At 42.1% G+C, this 27907-nt stretch overlaps 1 protein-coding gene across 1 annotated transcript in view; it reads right to left on the bottom strand.

Moving 5' to 3' along the window:
- LOC144685060 (mucin-2-like) overlaps window positions 1-27907 on the bottom strand; it is a 131364-nt gene that overhangs the window by 83073 nt on the left and 20384 nt on the right. Inside the window, exons 4-11 of the mRNA XM_078549594.1 lie at window positions 16428-16518; window positions 16211-16326; window positions 15404-15620; window positions 13380-13505; window positions 9887-10004; window positions 9650-9788; window positions 2672-2782; window positions 1494-1563 (exon numbers count right to left, since the gene is read on the bottom strand). Coding sequence (XP_078405720.1) covers window positions 1494-1563; window positions 2672-2782; window positions 9650-9788; window positions 9887-10004; window positions 13380-13505; window positions 15404-15620; window positions 16211-16326; window positions 16428-16518 — 988 coding nt within the window. The remainder of the gene's footprint in view (window positions 1-1493; window positions 1564-2671; window positions 2783-9649; window positions 9789-9886; window positions 10005-13379; window positions 13506-15403; window positions 15621-16210; window positions 16327-16427; window positions 16519-27907) is intronic.

Below are 27907 nucleotides of genomic sequence, written 5' to 3'. Positions count from 1 at the left end.
GGACTGGTCCTCAGCACTGTCTGTCCTCAGGAATTGGCATGTCTCAAGCAACGCTATGTGAACAACTTTTCCCCCTTTGTTTTAATTCACATTATCACATTCCTATTAAAAATTAGATTTAGCTTACAAAGGATTAACTTCCAGAGGTAGAATTTTCGACTTAACATTTAAAGTCATTTAGAATATTGCTTGGGGTGACTTGTGGCCAAACATCTCACATCACCTTTGAGACAATTAAGCACTTTAGGTTGATACCTAAGTATTTCTTGTCATTTTGATTTTCATTCAATATCCCCATCAGGGGTATTGTCTGAACAAATGTAAAGGTACTGCAAACTCCTACACAAATTTTATGTACTTCATTCCAGTTGATAACTTTTAATGCTATCTCAGATCATTCTTGGCCCACAAATTTGAGGAAGAGCTTATAAGTCTGTTTGTATTTTCCTCCTCTGTAAAGAGAGGGAGTCAGTGCATGTTGGAGAGACATTAATGTATACAGATGTGTAAATGTACATAGTCTGTAACAGAGGAAGTTAGGACTATTTAGGTTAAAAATTACAATTTTAACAGTTATCTTGGCTCATATATTGATAGAGTCACACGGATTTATTGTTTTTTGTGTAGGAGTGGTAGGAAATGAATGAATCTCATTGGAAAACGATATTCTATTCATTCATATTTATATGTAAAATAAATTTGTTCATCTATGGAACGTTTTAAGTCTCTGTGTAAAGACAAAAGACTACAAGTATCAGAATGTGAAAGACCATGGGATCCACTCTCATGTATAAAGGGCCAATATTACAATGCCAAGGACATGCCGTTATCTGAATGGATATTGAATGGTAATCTAGACCATGGGGAAGACAAGATCAACTTTTTGAGCATGACCAGTGACGCAAACAATACAGACACCAGCCCCATGGAATTTGTAACAGGAATCATAGTTAAAGTTGATTGAGCAGTAGAATAGCCAATAGCATTTTAGTTAAAAATAAACAACACTGACGTTGCTCTAGTGAATTCATTGCATTCTAAACAATTCAACTTTTTGTGTTTGTTAAAACACTCCTCACTCTCATTAGTAGGACCTTAATTTAACCTCATTCACATCTCATAAACTGCACTTTCTTAAAGGCCATCATGATATACTAGGGCAACGGTCATAGAACATCTTTGCAATTATTGTGAACCCAACTTTTATCTCTTGTTTACGTATGTCAAGAAATTAGTCAAAGCAATCATTATCAGCTTATCAGCAGAACCTGTTGAATTAGATGACTCTTTCATCTTAACATAAGGTCTAATATAGATACTTCCTTCAGATTTTTTGACAAACATGCTTATGTGGTTCTGTTTGGTGATATGAATAAATCCTGAAGATTCACTGAATCCTTTGACAGATCCACATGAGTCCCTAAAATACTAGTAACTCTTCTTTAAAAAGTGGCAAGGTACCCACAATAAATTGCATAGGGACTGGTTCCTACCTGTTACCAGTGGTAATGTTGCTTTGACTCCATTGATAAAAACTTTCCCATTATCTTTAAAAATAAGAACCTGAAAATTAAATCAATAATTTTAGATGAATGCAGCACATTTAAGATTAAATGAAGAAACAATGCAGTTTTTTAAAATTATTTTAGAGGCAAATACCCTTTTCTCACTAAAGAACTAAATTAAAAGTCCAAAGAACATAATGCAGTCATCACCACTGTGGAAAAGAGTTATTTACTCCTTCATGAGATGTGGGCATCACTAATAAAGCCAGCATTTGTTGCCCTTGAACATTGCAGAGGCCAATTAAGAGTCAACCACATTGCTGTGGGTCTGGAGTCAGAACCATGTAAGGACAGCAGATCTCCTTCCCTAAAGGGAGCAAATTGTCTTCATGACAATCAATGATAGCTTCATGGTCACAATTACTGAGGCTAGTTTATAATTCCAGATTTATTAATTTAATTTAAACTCCACCAGCTGCCATGGTGGGATTTGAACCCATGTCCCCAAAGCCTGGGGCTCAGGATTACCACTCCATTACCACCATGCTGCTATCTCCCTCAAGAGAGAAGAGGAGATGCCAGGCAATAATGATTAGGAGATGACACAATTGTGTTTTTAAAGTGTGTAGCTTGTGCGAGGGAGAAAAACTGAAGGACTGCCAAAATTGTCGGATGGTGTAAAACAATAGAGTAAAGTAGTGCAATGAGTTTTCCCTTCAGTGAGAAGGAGAGTGTTGGACAGTATAAAAGAGGAAGGATCAGAGGAACACTGGTTAGAACAGTATAAATAAAATAGAGGAGTTAAGAAAGATCATGATAGAGTGAGATGTACTGGGCTAGAAGATGTCCCAGGGATTGCCTTCTTTTGTATCCAATTGAAAACAATGAGAGGTCTATCGGAAAAGCATCCTCAGATATCAGAATAACATTCTAGCTTTGGATGGACTTAGGCTTTGTTGAGAATAAAAGCAACTGAGAGGAAAGAAATGCTTAGCTAGAATTTAGACAAATGGGCAGCTCTAGAGTTGGAAACGATGGGATTCCATTTGAGACCAGTAAACATAAAAAGGCCAAGAATGGTGATAGATGGAGTAGGATTAAGCGTGGAGGCATCAAAGACTGTGGTGATAGCTACATAGACTTGCCACGGTATCCAAGGAACTTACGTTGTGCTTGTGATCAGTTGTAAACACCAGTGATTTTAAGCAAGTTTCTGTAGCTATTGTTCCACATGGAACTATTTCTGCCATCAATGTGTACTGCGTCGTATCACAGTCCTGTTAACAGATAAACATGAAGGTGGTTATTATCCATCAGTTGAAATTTGGAAACAGAGGTGACTAATACAAAAGTGCTAGATATGTGGAATAGACTGCTTCAAGCACTGTCAGTCCTTTTTTGATTCAATCCTATGAAAAAATTGTGTCTATTAATTTATATCTAGTTCTATAAAATATAAAGATAGCTTTAACGTAGATGACCAAATGCTGAACTGCTTAAGCTATTCGGTCCTAATCTGACTGCCACGGAAGATTGTCAGAGCGAGACTTTAGAATGTTTCAAGGTTGTACTGAACATCTTAGACTTTGAATATATATGGACTCTAAAGAAACTTATGGTTTGTCATGTAAATCATACTTTGATGCTTTTGCATCCAAAATGCTGCTGTTCCAGTTCTGTGAGATCAGGAGCCTGTGCTGATCTTTCTAAAAGCCCTTCAGAGATTTTAAACCCATAAAATATTTCAAATAATTGCAGCTGAACATTATGGCTTCTTTGATGTTTTGACCATGGAAAAACCTTTATAGAATGAATTGTATAAGCTCAAATTTTAATTTGAAATCTTGACGTTTTATGATTACATCAGTTAGATTTGCAGATGACAAAGCATTTGTGACAAGCACAGAAGAAAGATTACAAGAACTAGTAGATAGACTAGTAACAACAGGCATGAACTTCGCAATGAAAGTGAACATCAGCAAAACCAAAGTGATGCATATCTCAAAATCATCAAGAAATATTCATTATATTCATAGAAGGGAAAGAGCTAGAACAAGTGCAAGAATTCAAGTATTTAGGAAGCATAATATCTGCAGATGGAAGATCAAAAGAAGAAATAAGAAAAAAGATAGCAACGGGAAAGGCCGTATTTAGTAAGAAGAAACATTCTGGAGGGAAGATTAAGGAAAAGGAGGAAGGGGAAGGAAGAGAATATCAATGCTGGATGGCTTGAAAATTGCAGTAAGTTATTGGAAAATGAAAAGACTGAATTATTGACCTTTGTATTGTATTAATCACTTTTAATCATGTAACCATACTTATATGTCTTTCATATTAATGAACGTGAGCTGGTTGTGGTGGAGTCCTGGGGGCAGAGTTTGTCTCATGGTGCTAAAAAGGTGGAGCTACAAAGGAAGAATTTTGACTGAAGACGTTATTGTTGGGACAGTTTTAACTAAAATAGATACACAGATGTGGCCATGTCAGGGCAGCTCCTTGAGGTGATGATTTGCCATAGACACTCCGTCTACAGAAACTGAGCTAGACACTGGCCACTTGGGAATGCGTGAAAGGCATTCTTCCTGCCTCAAGATACAGTAAAACCACCCATTGTTAGCATGCACCTCGAGACACCAACCCTGCTGAGGGCAGGATATGGCCATGTGAGAGCGGTTCCGGATGGTCAGGGTGGCATTAATAACCCAATCAGACTATCCAGTTCAAGGTATTACTTTATATGCCCAGGGCCAGGGTCAGGAAAGTGTATAAAGACACTGCCCTCAAGGACTTTGTTACTGCAGTCGGTAGAGTGGCTTGGTCAGCCATTCTGAAGTCCCGCAGGGGCATCTGCCGAAGGACTGACCATCTCAGACAGACCCTAGCTCACAGGATCCTAAGCAACCAGTGTCATTGTGAGCATGTGCAATTTCTTAGAAATTTAATAAAGATGTTTCACATTTAGTGAAACAGTTTCCAACTTGTGTGCCACTGATATCAAAAGTAAAGAAAAGAGCCTTTAGACCAGAGAGAGGGGGATCTTACACACAGGATAGAGAGACATGGAAAAGACTATGAGCCAAGGACCTGCCTTCAGGCAGAAGGCACATGATGGTGATTATCTTGACATTTTCCATCAAGTGTCTCCTGAATTCAGAGAGAAATGTAATCCCCATCATTTGCCTCCTTATCTAAAGGCATTAAATTGTTGCTAGTATATGGTTACTAGCACCATGCCTCTAGCACATAAGGATATGCAAGAATTGATAGGCTATTCATTTTGGGCAGGTCATGACAGCTGAGTCCAATCCTGTATCCACTGAACATGTGCATACATGCACTTTCTACTAGAAGTCACTGAATAGTGATCAGGAACTAGAACCCTAAGATCTTCTATACAAGTGCAACAGACAAAGGGACACATTTCAGAGAGTTCCTTTTCCTGAAAATTTGACCTTCCTTAGGAGATAAAGTAAGTTGGAGAGAATCCATGAAAGGGCAGAATGCACATGCTTAGATTAGGCTCAATAGAGAAAACAGCTTCTACTTGCTTCATTCTCTGAGGTGATCAAAAAACATGTGCACCAGTGAAGTAAGGCCTTTTGGTTTTTGTCATATTGTTCTGCTTTCTGATGCATTTCATTTAATTCCGAATTCTATCCTGCACTCTGCATCTGTCAGTTATATCTGGCTTCAAACCCAGCGAACACAAGTGGGGCCATAGCCTTCTACTCCACATGAAAAAAACATCAGCAACAATTCCTGTACTGATTAGTGATGGTTGCTTGAGAAAATTAATGATACACTAGTGCACCTCCTGTGGCACAGCTCATGGATTATCTGGTATCCAGAGCTTACTTTAGCTCAAATGCTCCCTGCGGAAACTTATGCAATTGTAACTACTTATAGCTGAGATCAATGAGATGTCAGTAAATTGATTGTAGATTTCAAGCTCCTAACCTGTCTTTATTTTCTAAGATTGCTTTGCATTCTAACACATCTGAAGCACAATGAATGTGTTTCAGACAACACTTCTATGTAGACTACATCTTTTCTGAATCAATATTGTCATACCAAACTTAGTCATGAAGAGATCATGTTCCATCAACTCCAATTTTCTTCTATGTTCGCTCCAAAAGGGGGTTGTTGTGTGCTTTAGGGCTTTAAGGAACTGCTTTATTGAAACTCCTCATTGATAGGCGCATAGGAATGACATCACATTAGCAGTGACATCACATGATGGATTCTGCAGCTACTTGAACCCTCTTGCTACATTTTTCTAAGACAACATAAACAGCCAGCATAGAGCTGATACAGAAAAAAACCCTGAAAAGTTGATCTAACTGCAAAACTATTGAGAGCTGGTTAACATAAAGATAGATGTGATTTAAAAAAAAACACTGTAGCCATAAGAATATGAGCTTTAGAGTACATTGCAGTGATGTAGCACTTTGATGCTCATGGAGCCGTACATAAATGTTAAGGGATAGGTCAATAGAAGTTCAGTGGCAGGCATTTAAAGGGCTATTTCAGAATACACAGAATAGATACATTCCAATGAGAAAGAAAAATTCCATGGGGAGAACCCACCATCTGTGGCTAACTAAAAAAAATTAAAGATATTATCAAACTTAAAGAAAAATCATATAATTGCACAAGGATGAGTGGCAGGTCGAAAAGTGGATAGAATGTAGAAAACTGCAAAAATTGAAGATTAATAAGTAAGGAAAAATTAGAGTGCAAGAGAAAGCTAGCTAGAAATATAAAAAACAGATAGTAAGAGTTGCTGTAGATATTTTAAAAAGAGGAGTTAACAAAGTGAGTGTTGTCCCTAAAAAAAGTGAGTCTGGAAATTAATAATGAAAAATAAGGAGATGGCAGGTGAATTGAACTGGTATTTTGCATCTGTTTTCATGATAGAGAATACAAGTAACATCCCAGAGATAGCTGCAAATCAGGAAATGGAAGGGAGGGAGGAACTCAAGAAAATTACAATCACCAGAGGAGTGGTACTGAGCAAATTGTTGGGGCTGCGGGCTGACAAACCCCCAGGTCTAGATGGACTTCATCCTAGGGTCTTGAAAGAAGTGATTAGTGAGATAGTTGATGCATTGGTTTTAAGTTTTCAAAATTCCCTAGATTTCGGGAAGGTTCCATTAGATTGGAAAATAGCAAATCTAACTCCTTTATTCAAAAACGGAGAGGAACAGGAAGCAGGAAACTATAGACCAGTTAGCTTAACATCTGTCATAGGGAAAATGTTAGAAGCTATTACTAAAAATGTTACAGCAGGGCACTTAGAAAATTTCAAAGTAATTAGACAGAGTCAACATGGTTTTGTGAAAGGTCAATCAAGTTTAACCAATTTATTGGAGTTCTTTGAAGAAGTAACATATGGGGCAGAATTTTGCCCTCGTCGGGCGCGTGTGGCCCAATTAACAGCCAGCCGGTGAAATGCGTGCCGCAGCACTCAGTGCTGCAGGGGTGGGGGTGGAAGGAGCGTGAGCGCGGAATTGTGCACATGTGCGGGGGTGCACGCAGTAAAAGCTCTGTGGGGCACAGAGATGCCTCAGGGAGCTGAAGAATTTTGAAAATAATAAGTAAAGAATTTAAAAATGTTAACAACATGTCCCCTCATGTGACTCTGTCACCTGAGCAATGACATGTTAAAAATTAGTTTGAAATTTTTTTTTACATCACTGATGGAAACCTCATCCTGCCCGTGGATGAGGTTTTGCAAAAAATCCAAAGGCTGCTTGACCTTTTCACCTGCCCGCCAACTGTAAGGTTGGATGGGCAACGAAAAATTTCATTTAATTAGAACTTTAATAGCCTTAATAGGCCTGTTAATTGTCGGTGAGTTCGCTGCCAACCCCTGTGAGTGCCTGTCGACCGAAATATCGTGCGAGAGCACGATGACGTCAGGACACTTGCCCAACACCATCACGTGTCATTTTATGTTCGTTGCAGTCGGTTGCGCGCCCGCCCGATGAGCGCAATATTCTGCCCATGTTGTGGATAAAGGGGAGCCGGTGGATGTTCTGTACTTAGATTTCCAGAAGGTATTTGATAAGTTGGCACGTCAAAAGTTATTGCAGAAAATAAAAGTTCATGGTGTAATGGGTAACATGTTGGCATGGATAGAAGATTGGCTAGCTAACAGGCAACAGAGAGCTGGCATTTTTTTTCTATTCATTTATGAGATGTGAGTATCACTGGCTGGGCCAGCATTTATTGCCTATCCTTAATTGCCCTTGAGAAGGTGGTGGTGAGCTGTCTTCTTGAACCGCTACAGTCCATGTGGTGTAGGTGCACCCACAGTGCTGTTAGGGAGGGAGTTCCAGGATTTTGTCCCAGCGACAATGAAGGAACGGCAATATATTTCCAAGTCAAGATGGTGAGTGACTTGGAGGGGAACTTCCAGGTGGTGGTGTTCCCTTGTGTCTGCTGCCCTTGTCCTTCTAGATGGTAGCAGCCGTGGGTTTGGAAGGTCCTGTCTAAGGAGGCTTGGTGAGTTCCTGCAGTGCCTCTTGTAGATGGTACACACTGCTGCCACTGTGTTGGTGGTGGAGGGAGTGAATGTTTGTCGATGTGATGCCAATCAAGCAGGTTGCTTTGTCTTGGACAGTGTCAAGCTTCTTGAGTGTTGTGGGAGCTACACTCATCCAGGAAAGTAGGAAGTATTCCATCACACTCCTGACTTGTACCTTGTAGATGGTGGACAGGCTCTGGGGAATCAGGAGGTGAGTTACTCACCGCAGGATTCCTAGCCTCTGACCTGCTTTTGTAGCATAAATGAGTCATTTTCTGCTTAGCAAGATGTAATGAGTATGCCACATGGATTAGTGCTGGGGACTCAATTTTTTACAATTTATATAAATGACTTGGATGAAGGGACCTAAGGTATGGTTGCTAAATTTGCTGATGATACAAAGATAGGTAGGATAAAAAATTGTGAAGAGGATATAAGGAGACTACAAAGGGACATAGATAGGTTCATGAGTGGGCAAAGATCTGGCAAATGGAATATAATGTGGAAAATGTGAAATTGTCTATTTTAGTAGGAAGAATAAAAAAGAAGCATATTATCTAAATGGAGAGAGATTGCAGAGCTCTGAGATGCAGAGGGATCTGGGTGCCCTAGTGCTTGAATCACAAAAGGTTAGCATTCATGTACAGCAAGTAATTAGGAAAGCTAATAGAATGTTATAATTTATTGCAAGGGGAATTGAATACATAAATCAAGAGGTTATGCTTCAGTTATACACGGCATTGGTGAATCCCCATCTGGAGTACTGTGTACAGTGTTGGTCTCCTTATTTAAAGAAGATTGTAAATGCATTGGAAGCAGTTCAGAGAAAGTTTACTGAAGTAATACCTGGAATGGGTGGGTTGTCTTATGGGGAAAGGTTGGACAGGCTAGACCTGTATCTGCTGGAGTTTAGAATAGTAAAAGGCAACTTGATTGAAACATGTAAGATCCTGAAGGGACTTGACAGGGTGGATGTGGAGAGGATGTTCCCTCCTATGGGAGAATCTAGAATTAGGGGTCACTGTTTAAAAATAAGGGGTCGCCCATTTAGGACAGAGATTAAGAGAATTTTTTTCGGTCAGAGGGTTCTGAGTCTTAGGAACTCTATTCCTCAACAGACAGTGGAAGCAGAGTCTTTGAATAGTTGTAAGGCAGAGGTAGAAAGATCCTTGATAAGCAAGTGGGTGAAAGGTTATTGGGGTAGATAAAAATGTGGAGTTGAGGTTACAATCAGATCAGCCATGTTCTTCTTGAATGGCGGAGCAGGCTCGAGGAGCTGAGTGGTCTATTCCTGCTCCTAATTCGTATGTTTGTGCTATGAGAAAGAAGGCTCTTATTCCTAATTCCCCTTGGACAGCTTTATTAGTAGTTATGCTACCAACCCTTTCTGTCATGGAATAATATCCGATAACCCCATCAACAAGCCCTACCAACCAGCAGATGAAGTATAACAAAAATAGGAAGAGGATCAACAATAGCAATGTAGTGCAATTAGTATAATCTACTATTAATCTGCCTGGACACCAATGAGAAACAGGCACAAATGCAGCATAATATGGCTGTCTACACATTAATTGACGTGTAACAGAAATAAATATTCACAAGATCTTTTTACCTTAGAGAGAATGTAATAGCAGTCACCATGAAATATGTATTTCATGCCATCAAAAGTGGAGACATGTGCTCCCCCCTCGAATGAACAGACACCTGGACAAGGTAGATTTTTGCATAGCCATTTACCTCCATCGCAGGCACTTAAATTGCAAGGAACACCAATTTAGTACATTTATTCAAAGCTAAATATAAGGTGCAATACAAGTTTTTACAGGAGCAGAATTAATGCTAATTGTACCATTCTTCACATTCTGTTGAAATCAGAGTGCCTGGATCATAATGTTTGCCCTTCATTCTACATTTGCATTCCTTCACATTAATGCACCCAGTCCCAGAGTAATCATCAAGCACCATTCCTGAAAAATATAAAGAATGTCTATAATTATTCCACTGTACTTCTAGTTATTTTGTACGGGAGGGAAGATAATTGAAAAGCTTTATAGGTCTTATATGCTTATCAAGGTTATGGGATTTGAGGAATGGAACACTTTGATACTGCTTCCGTGATTGATTGTGGACAATCAGGTTAAAGCTCCCATGAAACTATACCAAAAATATACTTTAACACCAACTTCATACAAACGCCCACTATATGTTATATTTTATATTTGTTCGTGGGATGTGAATGTTTCCAGCAGGCCAGCGATTATTGCCCATCCCTAGTTGCCCTTGAGAAGGTGGTGTTGAGTTGCCTTCTTGAACCGTTGCAGTCCATGTGGTGTAGGTACACCCACAGTGCTATTAGGAAGGGAGTTCCAGGATTTTGACCCATGGACAGTGAAGGAACGGCGATATATTTCCAAGTAAGGATGGTGAGTGACTTGGAGAGGAACTTCCAGGTGGTGGTGTTCCCATGTGTCTGCTGACCTTGTCCTTCTAGGCAGAAGAGGCTGCGTGTTTGGAAAGTGTTGAAGGAGGCTGCCCAGTTGTGGCAGTGCATCTTGTTTTGTACACTGCTGCCACTGTGTGCCTGTGGTGGAGAGACTGAATGTTTAAAGGGGTGAATGGGGTACCGATCAAATGGGCTGTTTTGGTGTTGAGCTTCTTGAGTGTTGTGGGAGTTGCACTCATCCAGGCAAGTGGAGAGTTTTCCATCACACTCCTGACTTGTGCCTTGTGGATGGTGGACAGGCTTTGGGGAGTCAGGAGGTGAGTTATTTGCCGTAGGATTCCCAGCCTCTGAACCACACTTGTAGTCACAGTTCTTATGTGGCTGGTCCAGTTCAGTTTCTGAACATTGATAGGATGTTGATAGTGGAAGATTCAGTGATGGTAATGTTATTTAACATCAAGGGGAGAAGATATTGTCCTGTTGGAGATGGTCATTGCCTGGCACTTCTGTAGTATGAAAGTTACTTGCCACTTGTCAGCCCAAGCCTGGATATTGTCTAGGTCTTGCTGCATTTAGACATGGACTGCTTCAGTATCTGAGGAGCCATGAATGGAGCTGAACATTATGCAATCATCAGCGAACATCCCCACTTCTGACCCTATGCTGGAGGGAAGTCATTGAAGCAGCTGAAGATGGTTGGGTTGAAGACACTACCCTGAGGAACTCCTGCAGTGATGTCCTGGAGCTGAGATGATTGACCCCAAACATCCACAATCATCTTCTTTTATGCTTTGTATGAATCTAACCAGTGGAGAGTTTTCCCCGATTCCCATTGACTCCAGTTTTGCTAGGGCTCCTTAATGCCACATTCTGTCAAATTCCACCCCGTAGTCAAGGGCAGTCATTCTCACCTCATCTCTGGAGTTCAGCTCTTTCGTCCATGTTTGGGCCAAGGAGGTCAGAAGCCGAGTGGCCCTGGCGGGACTCAAACTGAGCATCAGTGAGCAGGTTATTGCTGAGTGAGCCTCACTTTATAGAACTGTCAATGGCACCTGCCACCACTTTGCAGATGATTGAGAGTAGGCTGATAGGGTGGTAATTGGCCAGATTGTATTTGTCCTGCTTATTGTGTACAGGATATATCTGGCTAATTTTCCACATTCCACATGGATAGATACTGGTGTTGTACTTTTACTGGAACAGCTTGGCTAGGGGGGTGCGCAGCTAGTTCTGGAGCAAAAGTCTTCAATACTATTGCTGAGATATTCTCTGGACCCATAGCCTTTGCAGTATCCAGTGCCTTCAGCTGTTTCTTGATATCATGTGGAGTGAATCAAGTTGGTTGAAGATTGGCATCTGTGATGCTGGAGACCTCCAGGGGAGGCCAAGATGGGCCATCCACTCAAAGCTTCTGGCTGAAGATGGCTACAAAGGCTTTGGCCATGCTGTTTGGCATGCAAGTAGTCCTGTGTTGTAGCTTCACCAGGTTGACACCTCATTTATTGGTATGCCTGGAGCTGCTCCTGCCAAGGCTCTCCTGCACTCCTCACTGAACCAGGGTTAATCCGACATTGATAGACTAAGGATTATGCCGGCCATGAGGTTACAGATTGTGGTTGAATAAAATTCTCCTGCTGTTGACGGCCCTCAGCACCTTATGGATGCCCAGTTTTGAGCTCCTAGATCTGTTCCGAATCTATGCCATTTACCACGGCAAACATGATGAAGGGTATGCTCAGTGAAATTCTAAAGTAAATTGGGGCAAATTGCTCTTAGGTAAACTGGAAGGTATTTCCTGTTGCTGATGAAATCCTGAGGTCAACTGTAAGGCGTTGCCTGCTATTTAGGAAGTTTTTCGGCAGACTGGCAGTTGCTCAGGGTCAGAAAAGAAGAAACCAGCTGCACATTACTAGTTTCCTTCCTCATTATATATTATTTTCAAGATTTCAGAAAAACTTTTGAAACGGTACCTGATAGGTTACCTCTTTGAAAAATGTTAGCTGGCACAGTTTTGTCATCAGCATGTTGAGATGGAGCAAATTGTTGTTGGGTGTTGGGAATGGTGGGTTTCTGTAAATGGGGAGTGTTCTAGGTTGAGGAATATGATGAGTGGTGTACCACAGGACCATTACTCTTCAACATCTCAATGTTTACAAATGATATCAAAATAGTTATGATGGTTAATATAGTAAAAGATGACAACAAGCTAAAGGGAGACTTTGACTATGGAAGTGGCAGACAACAGGTACAGCTTAATGTAGACAAATGTAAAGTCATAGACTTTAGGATAAGACATCATGAAGCACGATTATAGGTGAGGCAAAAGGGATTACTGCCTGTATAGAAATACTTAAACTTATAATATTTCTATGGTGTTAGGATCAACCACATAAGTGGTTAATAAGCAAGGTCACACAAGGCAGTTTGTTAGCAAAAGCTACCAGCCAATACCAGGTTAGGTCTCCTCAATATGTAAATTCTTACTGCTCCATACAATGGAGGTTACAAATGATAACCCCCTAAAATTCAGAAATATTAAGCAAAGCATCTAAGTGTGAGCCAATTTGGACATTTAGTGCCAGAAGGTGCCTAGCTGAAAACTCAATAATAAAATTAGGTTCACCACTTTCTCCTGCATTTGGCACACGTATCTGCCAAAGGTGGATAGTTTATACATGTGCAAAGATGGTTTGTTTCTTCCTCCCATGTATAAATTTATAAAACAAATCATCAAATCAATTATCTGGTTGTGAATTTGAGTATTCTTTTTCCCGCACATTACTGACACTACCATTCAATAACAGAGCAGATTCTGATTTTTCTGCAGGATTCTTGGTGATGGAGGGAAGCAGGTGAGTTACAGATATTTGTTTGAAGAGGCTGTGACACATTTGCCTACCTGGTGGACAGAAGCAGCCATCCATATAGTGCTCTTCACACAAGCTGCTTATGTCAAGGTGAGAACAACTATTCATACAGGGAGAGCCGCTTTCCTTGTAGATCATATTTAAAGGGCATTTCTTTGCTGTAAAATAGCACAAACAATATGGTTAGATGGTCAAACAGGTGTTTACTCTGAATTAATTCCTGCAAAATGAATACAGCTGTGACTTTTAGTAAGCCAGAATCTTACAGTAACCTAAGATAAAAGCAAAATGCTGTAGATGCTGGAAATCTGAAATAAAGACAGAAAATGCTGGAAAAACTCAGCATATCTGGCAGCACCTGCGGAGAGGGAAACATTTCAGGTTCGTATGACTTGTCTCCACTGAAGAAGGGTCACACGGACTCGGAATGTTAACTCCGTTTCTCTCTCCACAGATGCTGCCAGACCTGTTGAGTTTTTCCAGAATTCACCGTCTTTATTTCTTACAGTAACTTACTGGGTATGTAAATCCAGAGGGAATATTCTCCCCACTTTATACAGAGAAAAACAATGCAAACCCCGACATTTCCTTTGACGGTCTTTCAAAGATGCCAATTTTGCAGCCAGAATGAATACTGCTCATTAAGACTTTGTTGGTGGTGGATCAGAGCAGTGGGTCCATGTGTATCAGACTAGATCCCACAGGCCGGGGTTTTCCAGAGCCGCCATGGGTGGGACCCGTCGCGGGTGAGGCAGTGCCCCAGCCAGGAGTCCATTGACTTGCGACGGGACCAGAAGATCACAGCAGTGGGCGGATGCCGAAAAAGGGAGACAGCAGGTTCTCCAGTGGTTTAAACAATAGGGGTGGGATAATTTAAGTGGGGTCGAGGAAGAGTGATGGTCGAACCGCTGATGGAATGCTGAGCTGGTTGGTCTGACAGGTTTTTTCTTCTTTTTGCATTGTAATATTCTTCTCAAAATCAAATAATGTACAAATCCAAAATGATAAAATTATTCCGCAAGCTCCTGTAATCAGAATAACATATCACCCACATTTTACTTTACACTGAAAGTTGTTGTGATCTGGAATGCCCTGCCCGAAAGGGTGGCTGAGGCAAATTCAATTGGAATATTCAAAAGAAAGCAATTTAAACACTAGAAGGGTAAAAATATGCTCGGCTACGGAGAAGGAGAGGGGAGTGAAACTAATTAGATAGCTCTGTCAAAGGTACAAAGGTCAAATGTATGTTGCATAATCCTATGATTCTCTGAAGTGACAGATTAGAAATTAGGCTGGGGGCCTTTTCCAATAGCAGGGCACTGTTTACCTGTGAAATGCTAGTTAAAAATTAGGAATTCCTCAGTTAAAACCATTGCAGTGCATATTCAGTTTGCAATTTTAGTGAAACATTTGTTATGTGTGTAAAGGATTATTTGCTTGGTCAATCTATGTTAAAACGTGTTCCTGTGTCAGCTGATCTTTTCTAAAAGTATATTTGTTCATCCCACGTCTGTCTCTGCTTTTTCCTCTATTTCTTTCATTCTGTTTCAAATTTGGGTAGAATTCTAAACATTTAAATGGGATTTATTTACAAAGTTCTTGAAGTAAGCTGCCAGTATTCCAGAGATATCTTTTTTTTTAAGCTTCTGTTTGGCTAATGTTATATAAGTCCAGAAGATCACAAGGATTTAAGGAAGAAAAATAGGTCTTCAAATCAAGCAAGCCGATCTCTGCTCGTCAAACTCAGTTGCCTGACTCTCACCTTATATCCCTCAAGTTCCTCTTCCACCATAAACACAGTTTGCAAGTTCCTCTTCCTCCATAAACACTCTCAGTGGTGATGGGAGCACAGATCAGAGATAGCCCAGAACCCCTAGTCCACGCTACCTTTGAGCATGATTTCCCACTGGGCCAGCAGAAACTATACGAGATTTGCCTGCTTGGTCTTCTCTGTTACTGGCTAGGCATTCTTACTCCTAATTTCTTAATATTTAATTTCTCCTTCCTTCTTTACCACATGAACAATTTGCTTACATCGACTTGGTATTATACTTACGGCAAAATGTCTCCGTCCTCCAGTTTTCTGGTTTCCCTCCAGCATGAGAACATTGCCTGGAATATTCAGAGACTGTGCTGCACAGGCAGAATGAGTCTAAAACTTTGCTGCAGGTGCACATGTCCTGCATGCAGGCCTGTATGTAATGTTCAGTATTTAAGCGGGATTTGCAATCTGCAAATGTGCTTTTTGAGAGGAGGTTTTCACAGGCGTCTCGCTGAAAAACATGAGCATAATATACAGAACTCTGTTGTCTGAAAAATACAGCAGCAACATGAAAAAATATGTATCAATGAATGTGTGTGTTATTGAATATGTGGGTGAGGATATGAATTTGTGAGTACACATGAATGTGTGTGAATGTACATAAGTGTGCAAAATGTAAATATGTATGAGTGTGTGCGTTTGTTCCCATCCTTTTTACATATTCACAGGAGAATTTTTTTTACAAACTATTTCTTCAGACATTATAGAGTTATATTCTTCTAGAATTTAAGATTATTTCTGCTTACTTTTGCTTGCTGCCCTAAATGCATTTTTTCAAGATAAGGGTACAGTCATGAAGGCTCCATCAGTTTTCATCATATATAAGCATAGATGGTGAGTGTTAATTAACTCTTCAGCATTAACAGGCATCTCAACTGAACCTATTTTTTGTCTTGGCCAACATTTATACACAGATGCACTATTTCCTGTAAACTAAATTGTTGCCGCATTTACATTGAATTAACTCCGGCAAAGTGGGATTGACTTCAAGAGCTTTCCTAGTCAGAGATACAGACTTCAAAACCCTCCAGTGATACTTACATATTGTTCACATAAAGCGTTGGTTTCTATCTCATGCTCAGCTACATCTTCACATCCCTCATTCGGCTGATGGATTTTCTGCAGGTTTCCAAAATGAATGGGTGAAACTTGCCGCCCTACAATTTATGAAAACACAATGCTTAAAGTTTAAAACTATTTAGTTTAGCAAGTTATTTTCCCAAAAAGGTTTAAAAATGTTCAAGAGTCCTTGACTTACCATCTGCAATGAATTCATTGTATAAAGGAAGGCCATTATAATCTCCACAGAGCCCACAAGTCCTATTTTGAAATTTCACATCAAGTTCCACCTAAAATAATGGAATAATAAACTGATTGACATTTGGCTAATAGTTAATTTCATGAGAGGGCCTCAGGGTTTACACAACTAAATAATGATGACCTTATATTGCCTTGCACACTAGGAGCAAATACCTCACACATGGTTGTCAGCTCAGTGGCAAAACTTGGAAATATAGGGCAGAATTTTACAGCCACAGGCAGGTTTGCAGGTGAGGGTGGGCCCATAAAATTCCCCAGATGGCCTTCATGTTGCCTACCTGCCCACTACTGGATCAGTGTACAATTGAGGCCCTGCTCAGCCTCTATACTTGCCTTCATATTTGTTTGTTTTAATCTAAAAAGAAACAACAGGGGGTGCCTCACTCATGTGCCCCAGTTTTAATAGGATTTCTATTTTTAACCACTGTCAGGTAGAATTATCTGCTTCAGGAAACTTGGCAATTAAGCTTAGGTGAGAAAAGCTGAATCCATGAGTTTAGTCCCGTTACAGCGCTGCTAGTGCGCCAAGAGGAGCAGAAATATTTCCTCCAGACACAACAAACTCCAGTGCAGCAATTTACTGATCCTGATCTTCCCTATCACACCCCACAATCATCGGCCCCCTCGTGATTTCTTTCCTATCCCCATGATAACTCTCCTCCCCCCCGTAATCTCTCTCCTCCACCCCCGAGATCTCCCACCTCTCCCCAAGATCTCTCCCCTCCCCTCCGTGATCTCCCTCCTCTACCTGCTGTGATCTCTCCCCACCCCGCCATGATCTTCCCCCTCCCCACGGTGAACTCTCTCCCCACCATGATCTCTCTACCCCCACCGTGATCTCTCTACCCCCACCATGATCTCTCTACCCCCGCCATGATCTCTCTCCTGTCCCATGTTCTCTCCCCTTCCCCGGTGATCTCTCTCCTCCCTGCTGTGATCTCTCCCCTCCCCTCCATGATCTTCCCCCTCCCCACGATGATCTCTCTCCCCACCATGATCTCTCTACCCCCACTGTGATCTCTCTATCCCCACCGTGATCTCTCTACCCCCACCGTGATCTCTCTGCCCCCGCCATGATCTCTCTCCTGCCCTGCGAACTTTCTCCTCCCCCCGTGATCTCTCCTCTCCCTCCTGTGATCTCCCCCCTCCCCCCATGATCTCTCCCCTCCCCCTGTGATCTTTCCCCTCCCCCTGTGATCTCTCCCTCCCGCCATGGTCTCTCCCCTCCCCCTGTGATCTTTCCCCTCCCGCTGTGATCTCTCCCCTGCCCCCATGATCTCTCTCCTATCCCCCATGATCTCCTGTCCCCAGGTTTTCTCTGCTATCCCCACAATCACTCCACCTCCCTATAATCTCTCTGTTAACCCTGCAACCCACAATGTCACTGCTTCCCCCAACCCCAGCATTTCTAGACCTACCTGCCCCATTGCTATGTCCTTGGGCCACAGGACTGCCTGCCAGCCTGACTGTTTATCAGGAAACCTGGGCCTGAATTTCACACCTGGCGTGTGCGCCAAGTCCGTAGGCCTGGAAGCAGACGTGAAATGCTCTTCTGCCCGCAATCGGCCCCCGAACGCAATTTCACGCTAGCTGGCCAATTATCGGTCAGCCATCGTGAAACATGCGCTGAGTAAGTCTCATCGCTACTGAGCGGGGTTGGGAAGAGGGCGGGTGCCGACAAACCTGAGAGTGATGGTTGGGCGCTTCTAGCGAGCTCCCTGAAGGCAGACAAATGCTCTGGAGCTGCCTCGGGGAACTGCAGACCTGGACAGAAGAAATTGCACTAAACTGTGTCTATGCAGCACATTCAAGCACCTGACAACGGAACTCAAAAAATAGCAATCCCCAGATACTTATTAAAAATTATATTTGAGCCCGGACATTTCATCCTGCCCTTGGATGAGGTTTCCTTAAAGACAGGCTGCCCCTCTGCCTGGTTTGCCCCTGTGACTAGTGCGAAATCGCACGGGCAACGTAAAATCGTGGACAATAGGGTTTTTAATGGCCTTAATTGGCCCTTTAATCATCGGCAGGTGGGGCTCCGACTCCCATGTGCACGCGCCTGCCTCAACATTGCCCGTGTGCGTGATGACGTTGGGACACACGTCCAACGTCATTTCACACAATTTCACATGCATTCAGGACAGGCGCATGCCCGCCCGATCAACGTAATATTCTGACCCTGGAGAAGCAAACTGACCACCCCCTGGAGTTAAAGCTCCACAGCACCCCGGGGAAACCCTTGCTCCTGGGTTTCAGTAAAAAGCAGGGTAATTCACTCTGTTTATACACCTTCTTTGTCTATATCAACACTCTCTACAGCCTGTATTCCCTTTTGAAATTATATTGCTAATCTGCCTCATTTCTTATCTTTTCTATCTCCCTTTTATATATCATAAAATTGTTCAGCTTGCAGCCAGCTTTTTATTAAATCTATTAAATCTGTATTTCCTATGAAATAATTGTTTCCAGTACCCTGCAATACATGCATTTCAACCTTAAGTGTTTTGCTTGTTCTAACACTTTCTTTTGACTAAGCTTTCACCTCCTTCACTCCTTTCTTTTCCCTGCTTATATCTATTCCATTAATTTTACTCCTCTACTCTCCATATCCCTCTTGCTAAATTGTTTTCTGTACAAATATTAGCTATTTCTCCCTTTTCTGTTACCTGAACCTGACTGAATCTCAACTATCAGAAAACAGAGGCCAGGATTTTCAGTTCAGCGTGCGGACACACGCCCAACACGCACGAGCATGAAATAGTACGTGATGACATCTGGCAAGCGTCCCAATGTCATTGCGCACTCGTGCAATATTTTGGTCGGTGGGCGTGCACGGGAGTTGGCAGGGCTGTTAAGTACATTCATTGATTAACTTAATTGAATTTTTCCCTGCCCGTCCAACGCGAGCGGGCGAATAGGCCAGATGGCTTTTGCATTTTTTGCGAAGCTCATCCACGGGCAGGGTGATGTTTCCAAAAAAAAACTTTAATTAAGAAGTTTAAAAAAAAATAAATACTTTTAAAACTCATTTTTAACATGCCCCTGACAAAGTCACATGAGCGGGGACATGTTTTCCTTATTTTTCAATTCTTTATTTGTAATGTTAAAAATCTTTAGCTCCCTGCAGCAGCTCTGTGCCTCAGGGAGATTTTAATGTCCGTGCGCACACTTCAGCACTCGCGCTCCTCCCACCCCCACGCCGGCAGCACTGACTGTTGCAGCGCGTGATTTGTGTGGGGCTGGCCGTTAATTGGCCAGCCCGCGTGAAATCGTGGTCAGGGCCCGATCATGGGCGGCCACTCCTGGGCCTACCCGTCAGGCCTACCCATCGCACCTGCCCAACAAGGGGAAAACCCTTCCCATAACCTCAGTAAAGACATTGTCATTTCCTTATTTAACTGCATTGTCTGTTCAGATTTAGCGCATCCTTTGGAATAGCTCCCATTTGTCACTGAATTGCTAATGCCCAATAAAATCAACTCCCTCTTCCTTACACCACAAATTTGATCCTGCATTGCTTTCCCCAATCTAGTACATAGTTAACTGTACCACCAATGAGGTCCTGCTATTTGAAGTTTGATTTCTAATCTCTGAAATTCAGTCTTCATTTATATTATCGGCCCCCACATGAACTACAATAATTGGTTGCCCTTCTTCCCCTTGCACATCTCCAGTCTATTCAATATTCTTTTCATCCAAGTTGGAGAACAGTCTGAGCAAAATGGCTTTGATGATGGTTAAAGTCAGTCAGAAGGCACCTTCCAGTATCTCCTTACATGAGTGTAGGAATGATACAGCTTGTCCTATGTAAAGTGATGAGCCCTGTTTAATTAACCCAGAACTCCAGTTTGCTGAGAAATAGGCTTGGGCTTTAGCCTGGAGCCGAGTTCGGTCTGTGTGGGAGTATTTGAGAAACCCAGAGGAGCAGACTTCCGAAATGTCCTGCACCAGTTAACTGCAACTCTGCTTTGATTTTTTTTTCTGTGGGATTCCCACCAACAGACAGCCAGGTTGGCAGGTTGGAGGCTTTATGGACATGGAGCCTGCTTCACAAGCCCTTCGCCTAAGAGACCAGGTGAATGTACTAGGAGGGGAAGAGAGACTATGGTAGGGGGTAGTGAATAGGGGTCCAGACAGTTGGAGGACAGGGGCTCTGGATCACGATGATATCCAAATTGTAGTTGAGGATCTAGATTGTGGATAGCGTCCCGATCACAGGGGGCATAATGGTGGTTGTGGGCATGCAGTTGGTAGAAGGCAGATGTTCTGATGGTGGTCAAAAGGGTTCAGATGGTGGTTGGTGTGAGGTCCAAATATGGTTGGGGAGCTACAAAGTTGAATGAGGATCCAGTTACAAAGCTGGGTGAGGATCTGGTGGTAGTCGGTGGAGGAGATGGCCATGGGAAAGATGCCCAATGCTGGGCAGGCATGTCCAATAGTGTTTGGGGAGTTTGATGGTGTACTGGAAAGTAACAGGTAGTGTCTGAGAATGGCGTGGAGACAGGGGTAACTGGGTTGCTTGTTGAGCTGGATGAAATACTCCTGTTCCTCCTGGCCTACAAACATTGTTGTAAAGACGCTAATTTCATGGACTCAGCCCTTGTCACCTATTTTTCAGCTGCTGAGGCCAGGGGAACCCAGCCACCTCTGCTTAAAAATAGAATGACTGTTAAAGTGAGGACGGGCAGCTTCATCATACTACTTAAATAATGACCCCCTTCCTCCAAGTTCATTGGTTATCCATTCATCCCGCCTCTGCGAAACCGGAGGTGGGTGAGTTTGGTTCCTGTTCAGATCTTTTTGGAGTTTAACCTCTGTCTTGACCATAGCCCATCTGTTTTTGGAAATTAAGATTCAGCTCATAATTACACTCTATCATCAATGACAAAGGTTACATTTTCTGTGCATTGCTTACCAGCAACATCACAGACATATAATAAACACAACACCAAATAGAAATTAGCAGATCCTATATATAGCACAGGAAGATATCATATCCTACGTAAAATGCAACACTAGCGGGGAGCCAAAACAGATGCAGGAATTTCAATGCTAGATTAAGCCGTGCCTGTTGGTTCCGATGTACCCAGCACACTATTTTATGCTGTCTGCTGATTAACGTGTTTGCAGTGTGCAGCCAGCGCTAACCACGTTGTTGAGTGGCTGCAAACCTCAGCAGGAGGCCCAAAATTGTGAGAGACTTGTGCCAGTTAAAACTAGCCTGCACTGCTTAAAGGCAACCTGCACCTCTTAAAGGGGAGCTGCATTGTGGCTGGAGCAGGTGCTGGAAGTGATTCTGAAGCTCATTCTGATGTGGAAGAAGACATAATACTGGCAAAATATGGCAGATAGTAAACTCCAAGATTTCCCAAAGTTGCACTAGAGGCCGTGGTCTAGAAGGAGCAGCTGTGGAATATGGGGGCTTTTGAATGCCAAGACGATCAGGGACAAACACATCTGCAGAAAGTGTCAGCAGCTAGAGGAATTTCAGATCAGGATTATTGATCTGAAAGCTGAACTGCAGACACTGCAACATAAAGGAGGGGGAGAAATACCAGGATACTTTGTTCCAGAAGATGGTCACGCCTCTTAGGATAGGGGTTTGGTTTTGGTTTTGGTCAGCAGTGAGGCACAGGAAGATGTGACCATGAGTGAGGCAAGTAATGGAGGAGCCTCAGGCTTTGCAATTGTCAAACAGGTTTGAGGTGCTCACAACCTGTGTGGATGAAAGCGAAGTCTGCAACGTTGGTGAGCTGCTAGCCATGGCACCATGGTACCGGAAGCCAGTCATGGGGGGAGGGGGACCAAACATGAAGCTAGTGGTAGTAGGGAATAGTATAGTGAGGGGGATTGACAGTATTCTCTGCAGCAAAGAGTGAGAGTCCAGAAGGCTGTGTTGCCTGCCCAGCACCAGGCTTCAGAACAGAGCTGGAGAGGAACTTGCAATGCGAGGGGTAAAGGATCCAGTTGTCATGGTCCATGTAGCTACCAATGACATAGGCAGGCCAAGGAAGGAGGTTCTGCATAATCAGCATGGGAAGCTAGGTACCAAAGTAGAAGCAGAACCTCAAAGGTAATAATCTCTGGATTGCTACCTGAGCCACATGCAAATTGGCATAGGGCAAATAAGATTAGGGAGATGAATGTGTGCCTCAAAGACTGGTGTGGGAGAAGTGGGTTCCGGCTTGTGGGGCACTGACATCAGTACTGGGGAAAGTGGGGGCTGCACCGTTGGGATGGTTTACATCTGAACCTGGGACCAGTGTTCTTGTGAACTGCATAACTAGGGAAGTACAGAAGCCTTTAAACTAAACAAGGGGGGTGAGGGATCAAGCTTGGGTAGATGTGGCAAATCAAGGGGTAGATTCAAGGCAGGAGACCATAATGACAATATGGGAAATGAGGGTCATAGAATAGCAGGAATAGGCAGAGAGATAAAATCTAAGAATACACCAATAGTTGAGACTAGATATCACAAAGTTAACAAAAAGACAAAACTAAAGTCTCTCTATCTGAATGCGGGTAGCATTCATAACAAAATAATGAATTGATAGCGCACATTGAAGTAAATAATATGATCTGATGGCCATTATGGAGACATGGCTGCAGGATGAGAAAGGTTGGGTGCTGAATATTGACATTCAAGAAGAATAGGAAGCTAGGTAAAGGTGGAGGGGTAGCACTGTTAATCAAGGATGGCATTGGCGCAATTGTTAGTGTCATGAGAGTACAACAATTTTCATAATATTTTTCTGGTTTATTGTAAAGTAGGTTTATGGGGTTAAGTAGTTGGGTCTATCTATGTGTGTGATTTAATTATATTTGGAGACAAGTAGACTGTATGCTTTGACTCATCAAAAGAATCTAGGTGCTTGACATGCTAATGAGTAAACATGGATGCTGGCTTAGCATGTAAGGTGTGAAGGGAATTTGTATTTTTGCATAAATGAAGGGAGATTTGGATTTCAAAGGGATCTCAGTCTGTTTACAAATAGCCAGACAAGCAAGATAAGGAATGTGTGCATTTTTCCCAAGGGTTACTGACAATATATAGTGACAACATGAAAGTTTTTATGTTTTGAGGGAGATACAGTTTCAAAGACTTATGAGACAATATAACTTACATGTTAAAAAGGGAGAAACACATATAATGGAGAATTAGGTTATGAGTCAGGAGAAGACATTGTGAGGTTTAACAGAAGTATGTGAAATAGCCTTAATGAAGCTTCTAGAATTTGTGCATAAGCCTGCTATCTTCAGAAACTGAAGCTGGAGAAACATCTTTTGGAATTCCGCTGTCCAGGGTATTGCCTTAATTTGGTGGATCTGTTTAAAATCTAAAATCTATTTATGGACCATTGCCTTAAGGGGAGTCCGGTTAACTCGGGATTTTAGGAGTTATTATAGTAGTAATTTGTATTTCTATGTATGTGCTTGAAATCTTCTCTTTTGTTAATAAAAATATTTTAATTCAGTTTTTTAAAAAGTCTCTAAGAGCCTTGGTGGACTTATTACTTCTGAATTCAGTGCACATGAATCTTGAAGTAAATCAATGAAGCGTCTTGAAGTAAATACAAATTGCAAAACCATTGTAATAGTGCGATCATGTTCCCCTCATGGATTTGATCTGCCTGGCACACATGATCTGCCACATCATAGCAGTTAAAGATGACCTTGGTTTAGGAGATCAGGATGTAGAATCGTTTTGGGTGAAGATGGGGTATAGTAGTGAAAATAAGTCACTAGTGAGAGGGGTCTACAGGCCCCCTAACAGTAACCACAATTTAGGACAAAGTATACAAGAAGAAATATTGGGTGTTTGTGGTAAAGGGACGGCAATAATCATCGGTGATTTTAATCTACATATAAAGTGGAAAAATCAGATTGGCAGTAGTACCCTGGGTGAAGAGCTCATAGAATGCTTTTGAGATAGTTTATTAGGGCAGCACATTCTGGAACCAACCAGAGAGCAGGTTATATTAGACTTGGTATTGTGTAATGTGACAGGATTAATTAATGACCTCAAAGTTAAGGCACCCCTAGGTGCCTAGACCACAATATGATTGAATTTTACATCCAGTTTGAAAGGGAGAAGACTGGGTCAAGATGAGTATTTTAAACTTAAATAAGGGCAACTATGTGGGCATGAAAGTTAAGCTAGCTGAAGTGAACTGGGATACTAGGTTAGGGGATAGATCAATAGAGAAGCAGTGGCAGACATTTAAGGGGATATTTCAGAATACTCAGAATAAGTATATTCCTACTATATAGAAAATTGTAAAAGGAGGACCCAGCATCCATGGTCAACTTAAGAATTTAAGGAAAGCATCAAACTTAAGGAAAAAGCATATAACTGCACAAAAGTGAGTGGCAGATCAGATGATTGGACAGAATATAAAGAACGGCAGAGAATGACTAAAAGGTTAATCAGGAGTAAGAAATTAGAGTGTGAGAGGGAGCTACCCAAAAATGTAAAAACAGGCAGCAAGAGATTCTACAGGTATTTAAAAAGGAAAAGAGTAGGTAAAGTGATTGTTGGTGCTCTAGAGAGTGACAGTGGGGAGTTAACAGTAGATAATAAGAAAATGGCGGAAGAAATGAGCAAATATTTTGCTTCTGTGTTCACTATAGAGGATACAAAAAATATTCCAGTAATAGCTGTGAATCAGGGGGTGAACGGGAGAGAGGAACTTGGTGAAATTACAATCACTAGGGAAGCAGTATTGAGCAAATTGATGGAGCTGTGGGCTGGCAAGTCTCCCGGTCCAAATGGACTACATCCTAGAGTCTTAAAAGAGGTGGCTAATGAGGTAGTAGATGCACTGGTGTTAATTTTCCAAAATTCGCTAGATTCTGGAAAGGTTCCCATCAGACTGGAAAGTAGCAAATATAACCCCTCTATTCAAGAAGGGATCGAGGCAGAAAACAGGAAACTATAGGCCAGTTAGCTTGATGTCTGTCATGGGGAAGGTGTTAGAATTGATCATTAAGGAGGTTATAGCTGGGCACTTAGAGAAACTCAAGGCAATCGGGAAGAGTCAGCATGGTTTTGAGAAAGGGAAATCATGCTTAACCAATTTAATGGAGGTCTTTGAAGGGGTAACGTGCGCTGTGGATAAAGGGGAGCCTGTAGACGTACTATACTTGGATTTCCAGAAGGCACATCAAAGGTTATTGCGGAAAATAAAAGCTCATGGTGTAGGGGGTAACATATTAGCATAGATAGAAGATTGGCTGGCTGGCAGAAAGCAGAGAGTATGCATAAATGGGTCTTCGTCTGATTGACAGCATGTGACGAGTGGAGTCCCACAGGGATCTTTGCTGGCATCTCAACTTTTTACAGTTTACATTAATGGCTTAGATGAGGGGAGTGAAGGCATGATAGCTAAATTTGCACATGACACAAAGATAGGTAGGGAAGTATGTTGTGAAGAGGACATAAGGAGGTTACATATGGGAATAGATAGGTTAAGTGAGTGGGCAAAAATTTGGCAGATGGAGTACAATGTAGAAAAATGTGAAGTTGTTCATTTTTGCAGGAAGAATATAATAGCAGAGAATTAATTAAACTGAGAACGGCTGCAGAATTCCGACGTGCAGAGGGATCGATGTGTCCTAGTACATGTGTCACAAAAGGTTAGTATGAAGGTACAGCAAGTAATTAAGAAGGGTAATGGAATGCTATCCTTTATTATGAGAGAGATTGGACATAAAAGTAAGGATGTTAAGCTTCAGTTATACAGGGCACTGGTGAGACTGCACCTCAAATACTGTGTGCAGTTTTGGTCTCCTTATTTGAGGAAGGATGTAAATGCATTGGAGGTGGTTCAAAGGAGGTTTACTGGATTGATACCTGGAATGAGTGGGTTGTCTATGAGGAAAGATTGGATAGGCTGGGCTTGTTTCCAATGGAGTTTAGAAGATTGAGGGGTGATTTGATTGAAGTATACAAGATCCTGAACGGTATTGGCAAAGTGGATGTGGAAAGGATGTTTCCTCTGGCAGTTGAGTCCAGAACTAGGGGGCACTGTTTTAAAATTAGTGGTCGCCCTTTTAGGACAGAGATGAGGAGAATTTTTTTCTCTCAGAGGGCTGTGAGACTTTGGAACTCTCTGCCTCAGAAGGCAGTGGAGGCAGGGATATTGAATATCTTTAAGACAGAGGTAGATTCTTATTAGGCATGGGATTCAAAGGTTATCGGGGTTAGATGGGAATGTGGAATTCAAAACACAAACAGATCTGCTATGATCTTGATGAATGGCACAGCAGGCTCGAGAGGCTGAATGGCCTACTTCTGCTCTTATTTTGTATGTTCGTATGAGTGGAGAGCTTCTCTTTGATTCCTACTGACTTCAATTTTGCCAGGGCTCTTTGATGCCACGCGGTCAAATGCTGCCTTGATGCCCTTGTTGAGTTCAGCTCTTATCTCCATATTTCGACCAAGCCCCAAAGGAAGTCAGGAGCTAAGTGGCCCTGGCGGAACGCAAGCTGAACATCAGTGAGCAGGTTCTGGCTATCTAATTGCCACTTGATAGCACTGTTGTTGATATCTTCCATCACTTTACTGATCATTGAAAGGTGTCTAATGGGGCAGTAATTGGCTGGATTGAATTTGTCCTGCTTTTTGTAGATAACGCATACCTGGGTAATTTTCCACTTTTCAACTACAGCTCCTCACACCCTGCTACCTGTAAGGACTCCATCCCATTCTCTCAGTTCCTTCACCTCAGTTGCATCTGTTCCGATTATGCCACTTTCCAAAACAGTTCTTCTAACATGTCTTCCTTCTTTCTTAACCGAGGTTTTCCACCCACGGTGGTTGACAGGGCCCTCAACCATGTCCGATCCATCTCCCGCGCCTCTGCCCTCACACCTTCCTCTCCCTCCCAGAATCATGATAGCCTATTTCGATCCCCTGGCTCCACCCCACATCTGTCACTTGTTCATCCTGCTTTCTACCCTTAACGTCGTCATTAGCACATCCTTTAGCTAATATCACTACCATCAACACCCTTTTGACCTTTTGTTTATTACATCTTTTGCAATTTTTCCTTTGCCTCCACCTATCACTGGCCCTCTATCCAGCTCCACCTGTCCAACCCCCCCTTAAACAGCTTATATTTCACCACATTTCTATTTTTCTTTATTTCTGATGTAGAATCATACGGACTCGAAATGTTAACTCTGTCTTCCTCTCCACAGATGCTGTCAGACCTGCTGAGTTTTTCCAGCAAGTTTTGTTTTTGTTTTAATTTTCCACTTTGTTGGTTAGATGCCAGTGTTGTAGCTGTACTGGAACAGCTTGGCTAGGGGCATGGCAAGTTTTGGAGCACAAGTCTTCAGTACAACTACCAGGATGTTGCCAGGTCCCATAGCCTTTGCAGTATCCAGTGCCTTCAGCTATTTCTTGATATC

This window comes from Cetorhinus maximus, chromosome 9 (assembly GCF_964194155.1).
Source record: "Cetorhinus maximus chromosome 9, sCetMax3.hap1.1, whole genome shotgun sequence".
In the NCBI taxonomy this organism is placed as follows: domain Eukaryota; kingdom Metazoa; phylum Chordata; class Chondrichthyes; order Lamniformes; family Cetorhinidae; genus Cetorhinus; species Cetorhinus maximus.
Note: the sequence above shows the minus strand (reverse complement) of the source record. Positions and strands in the feature narration are given on the sequence as shown.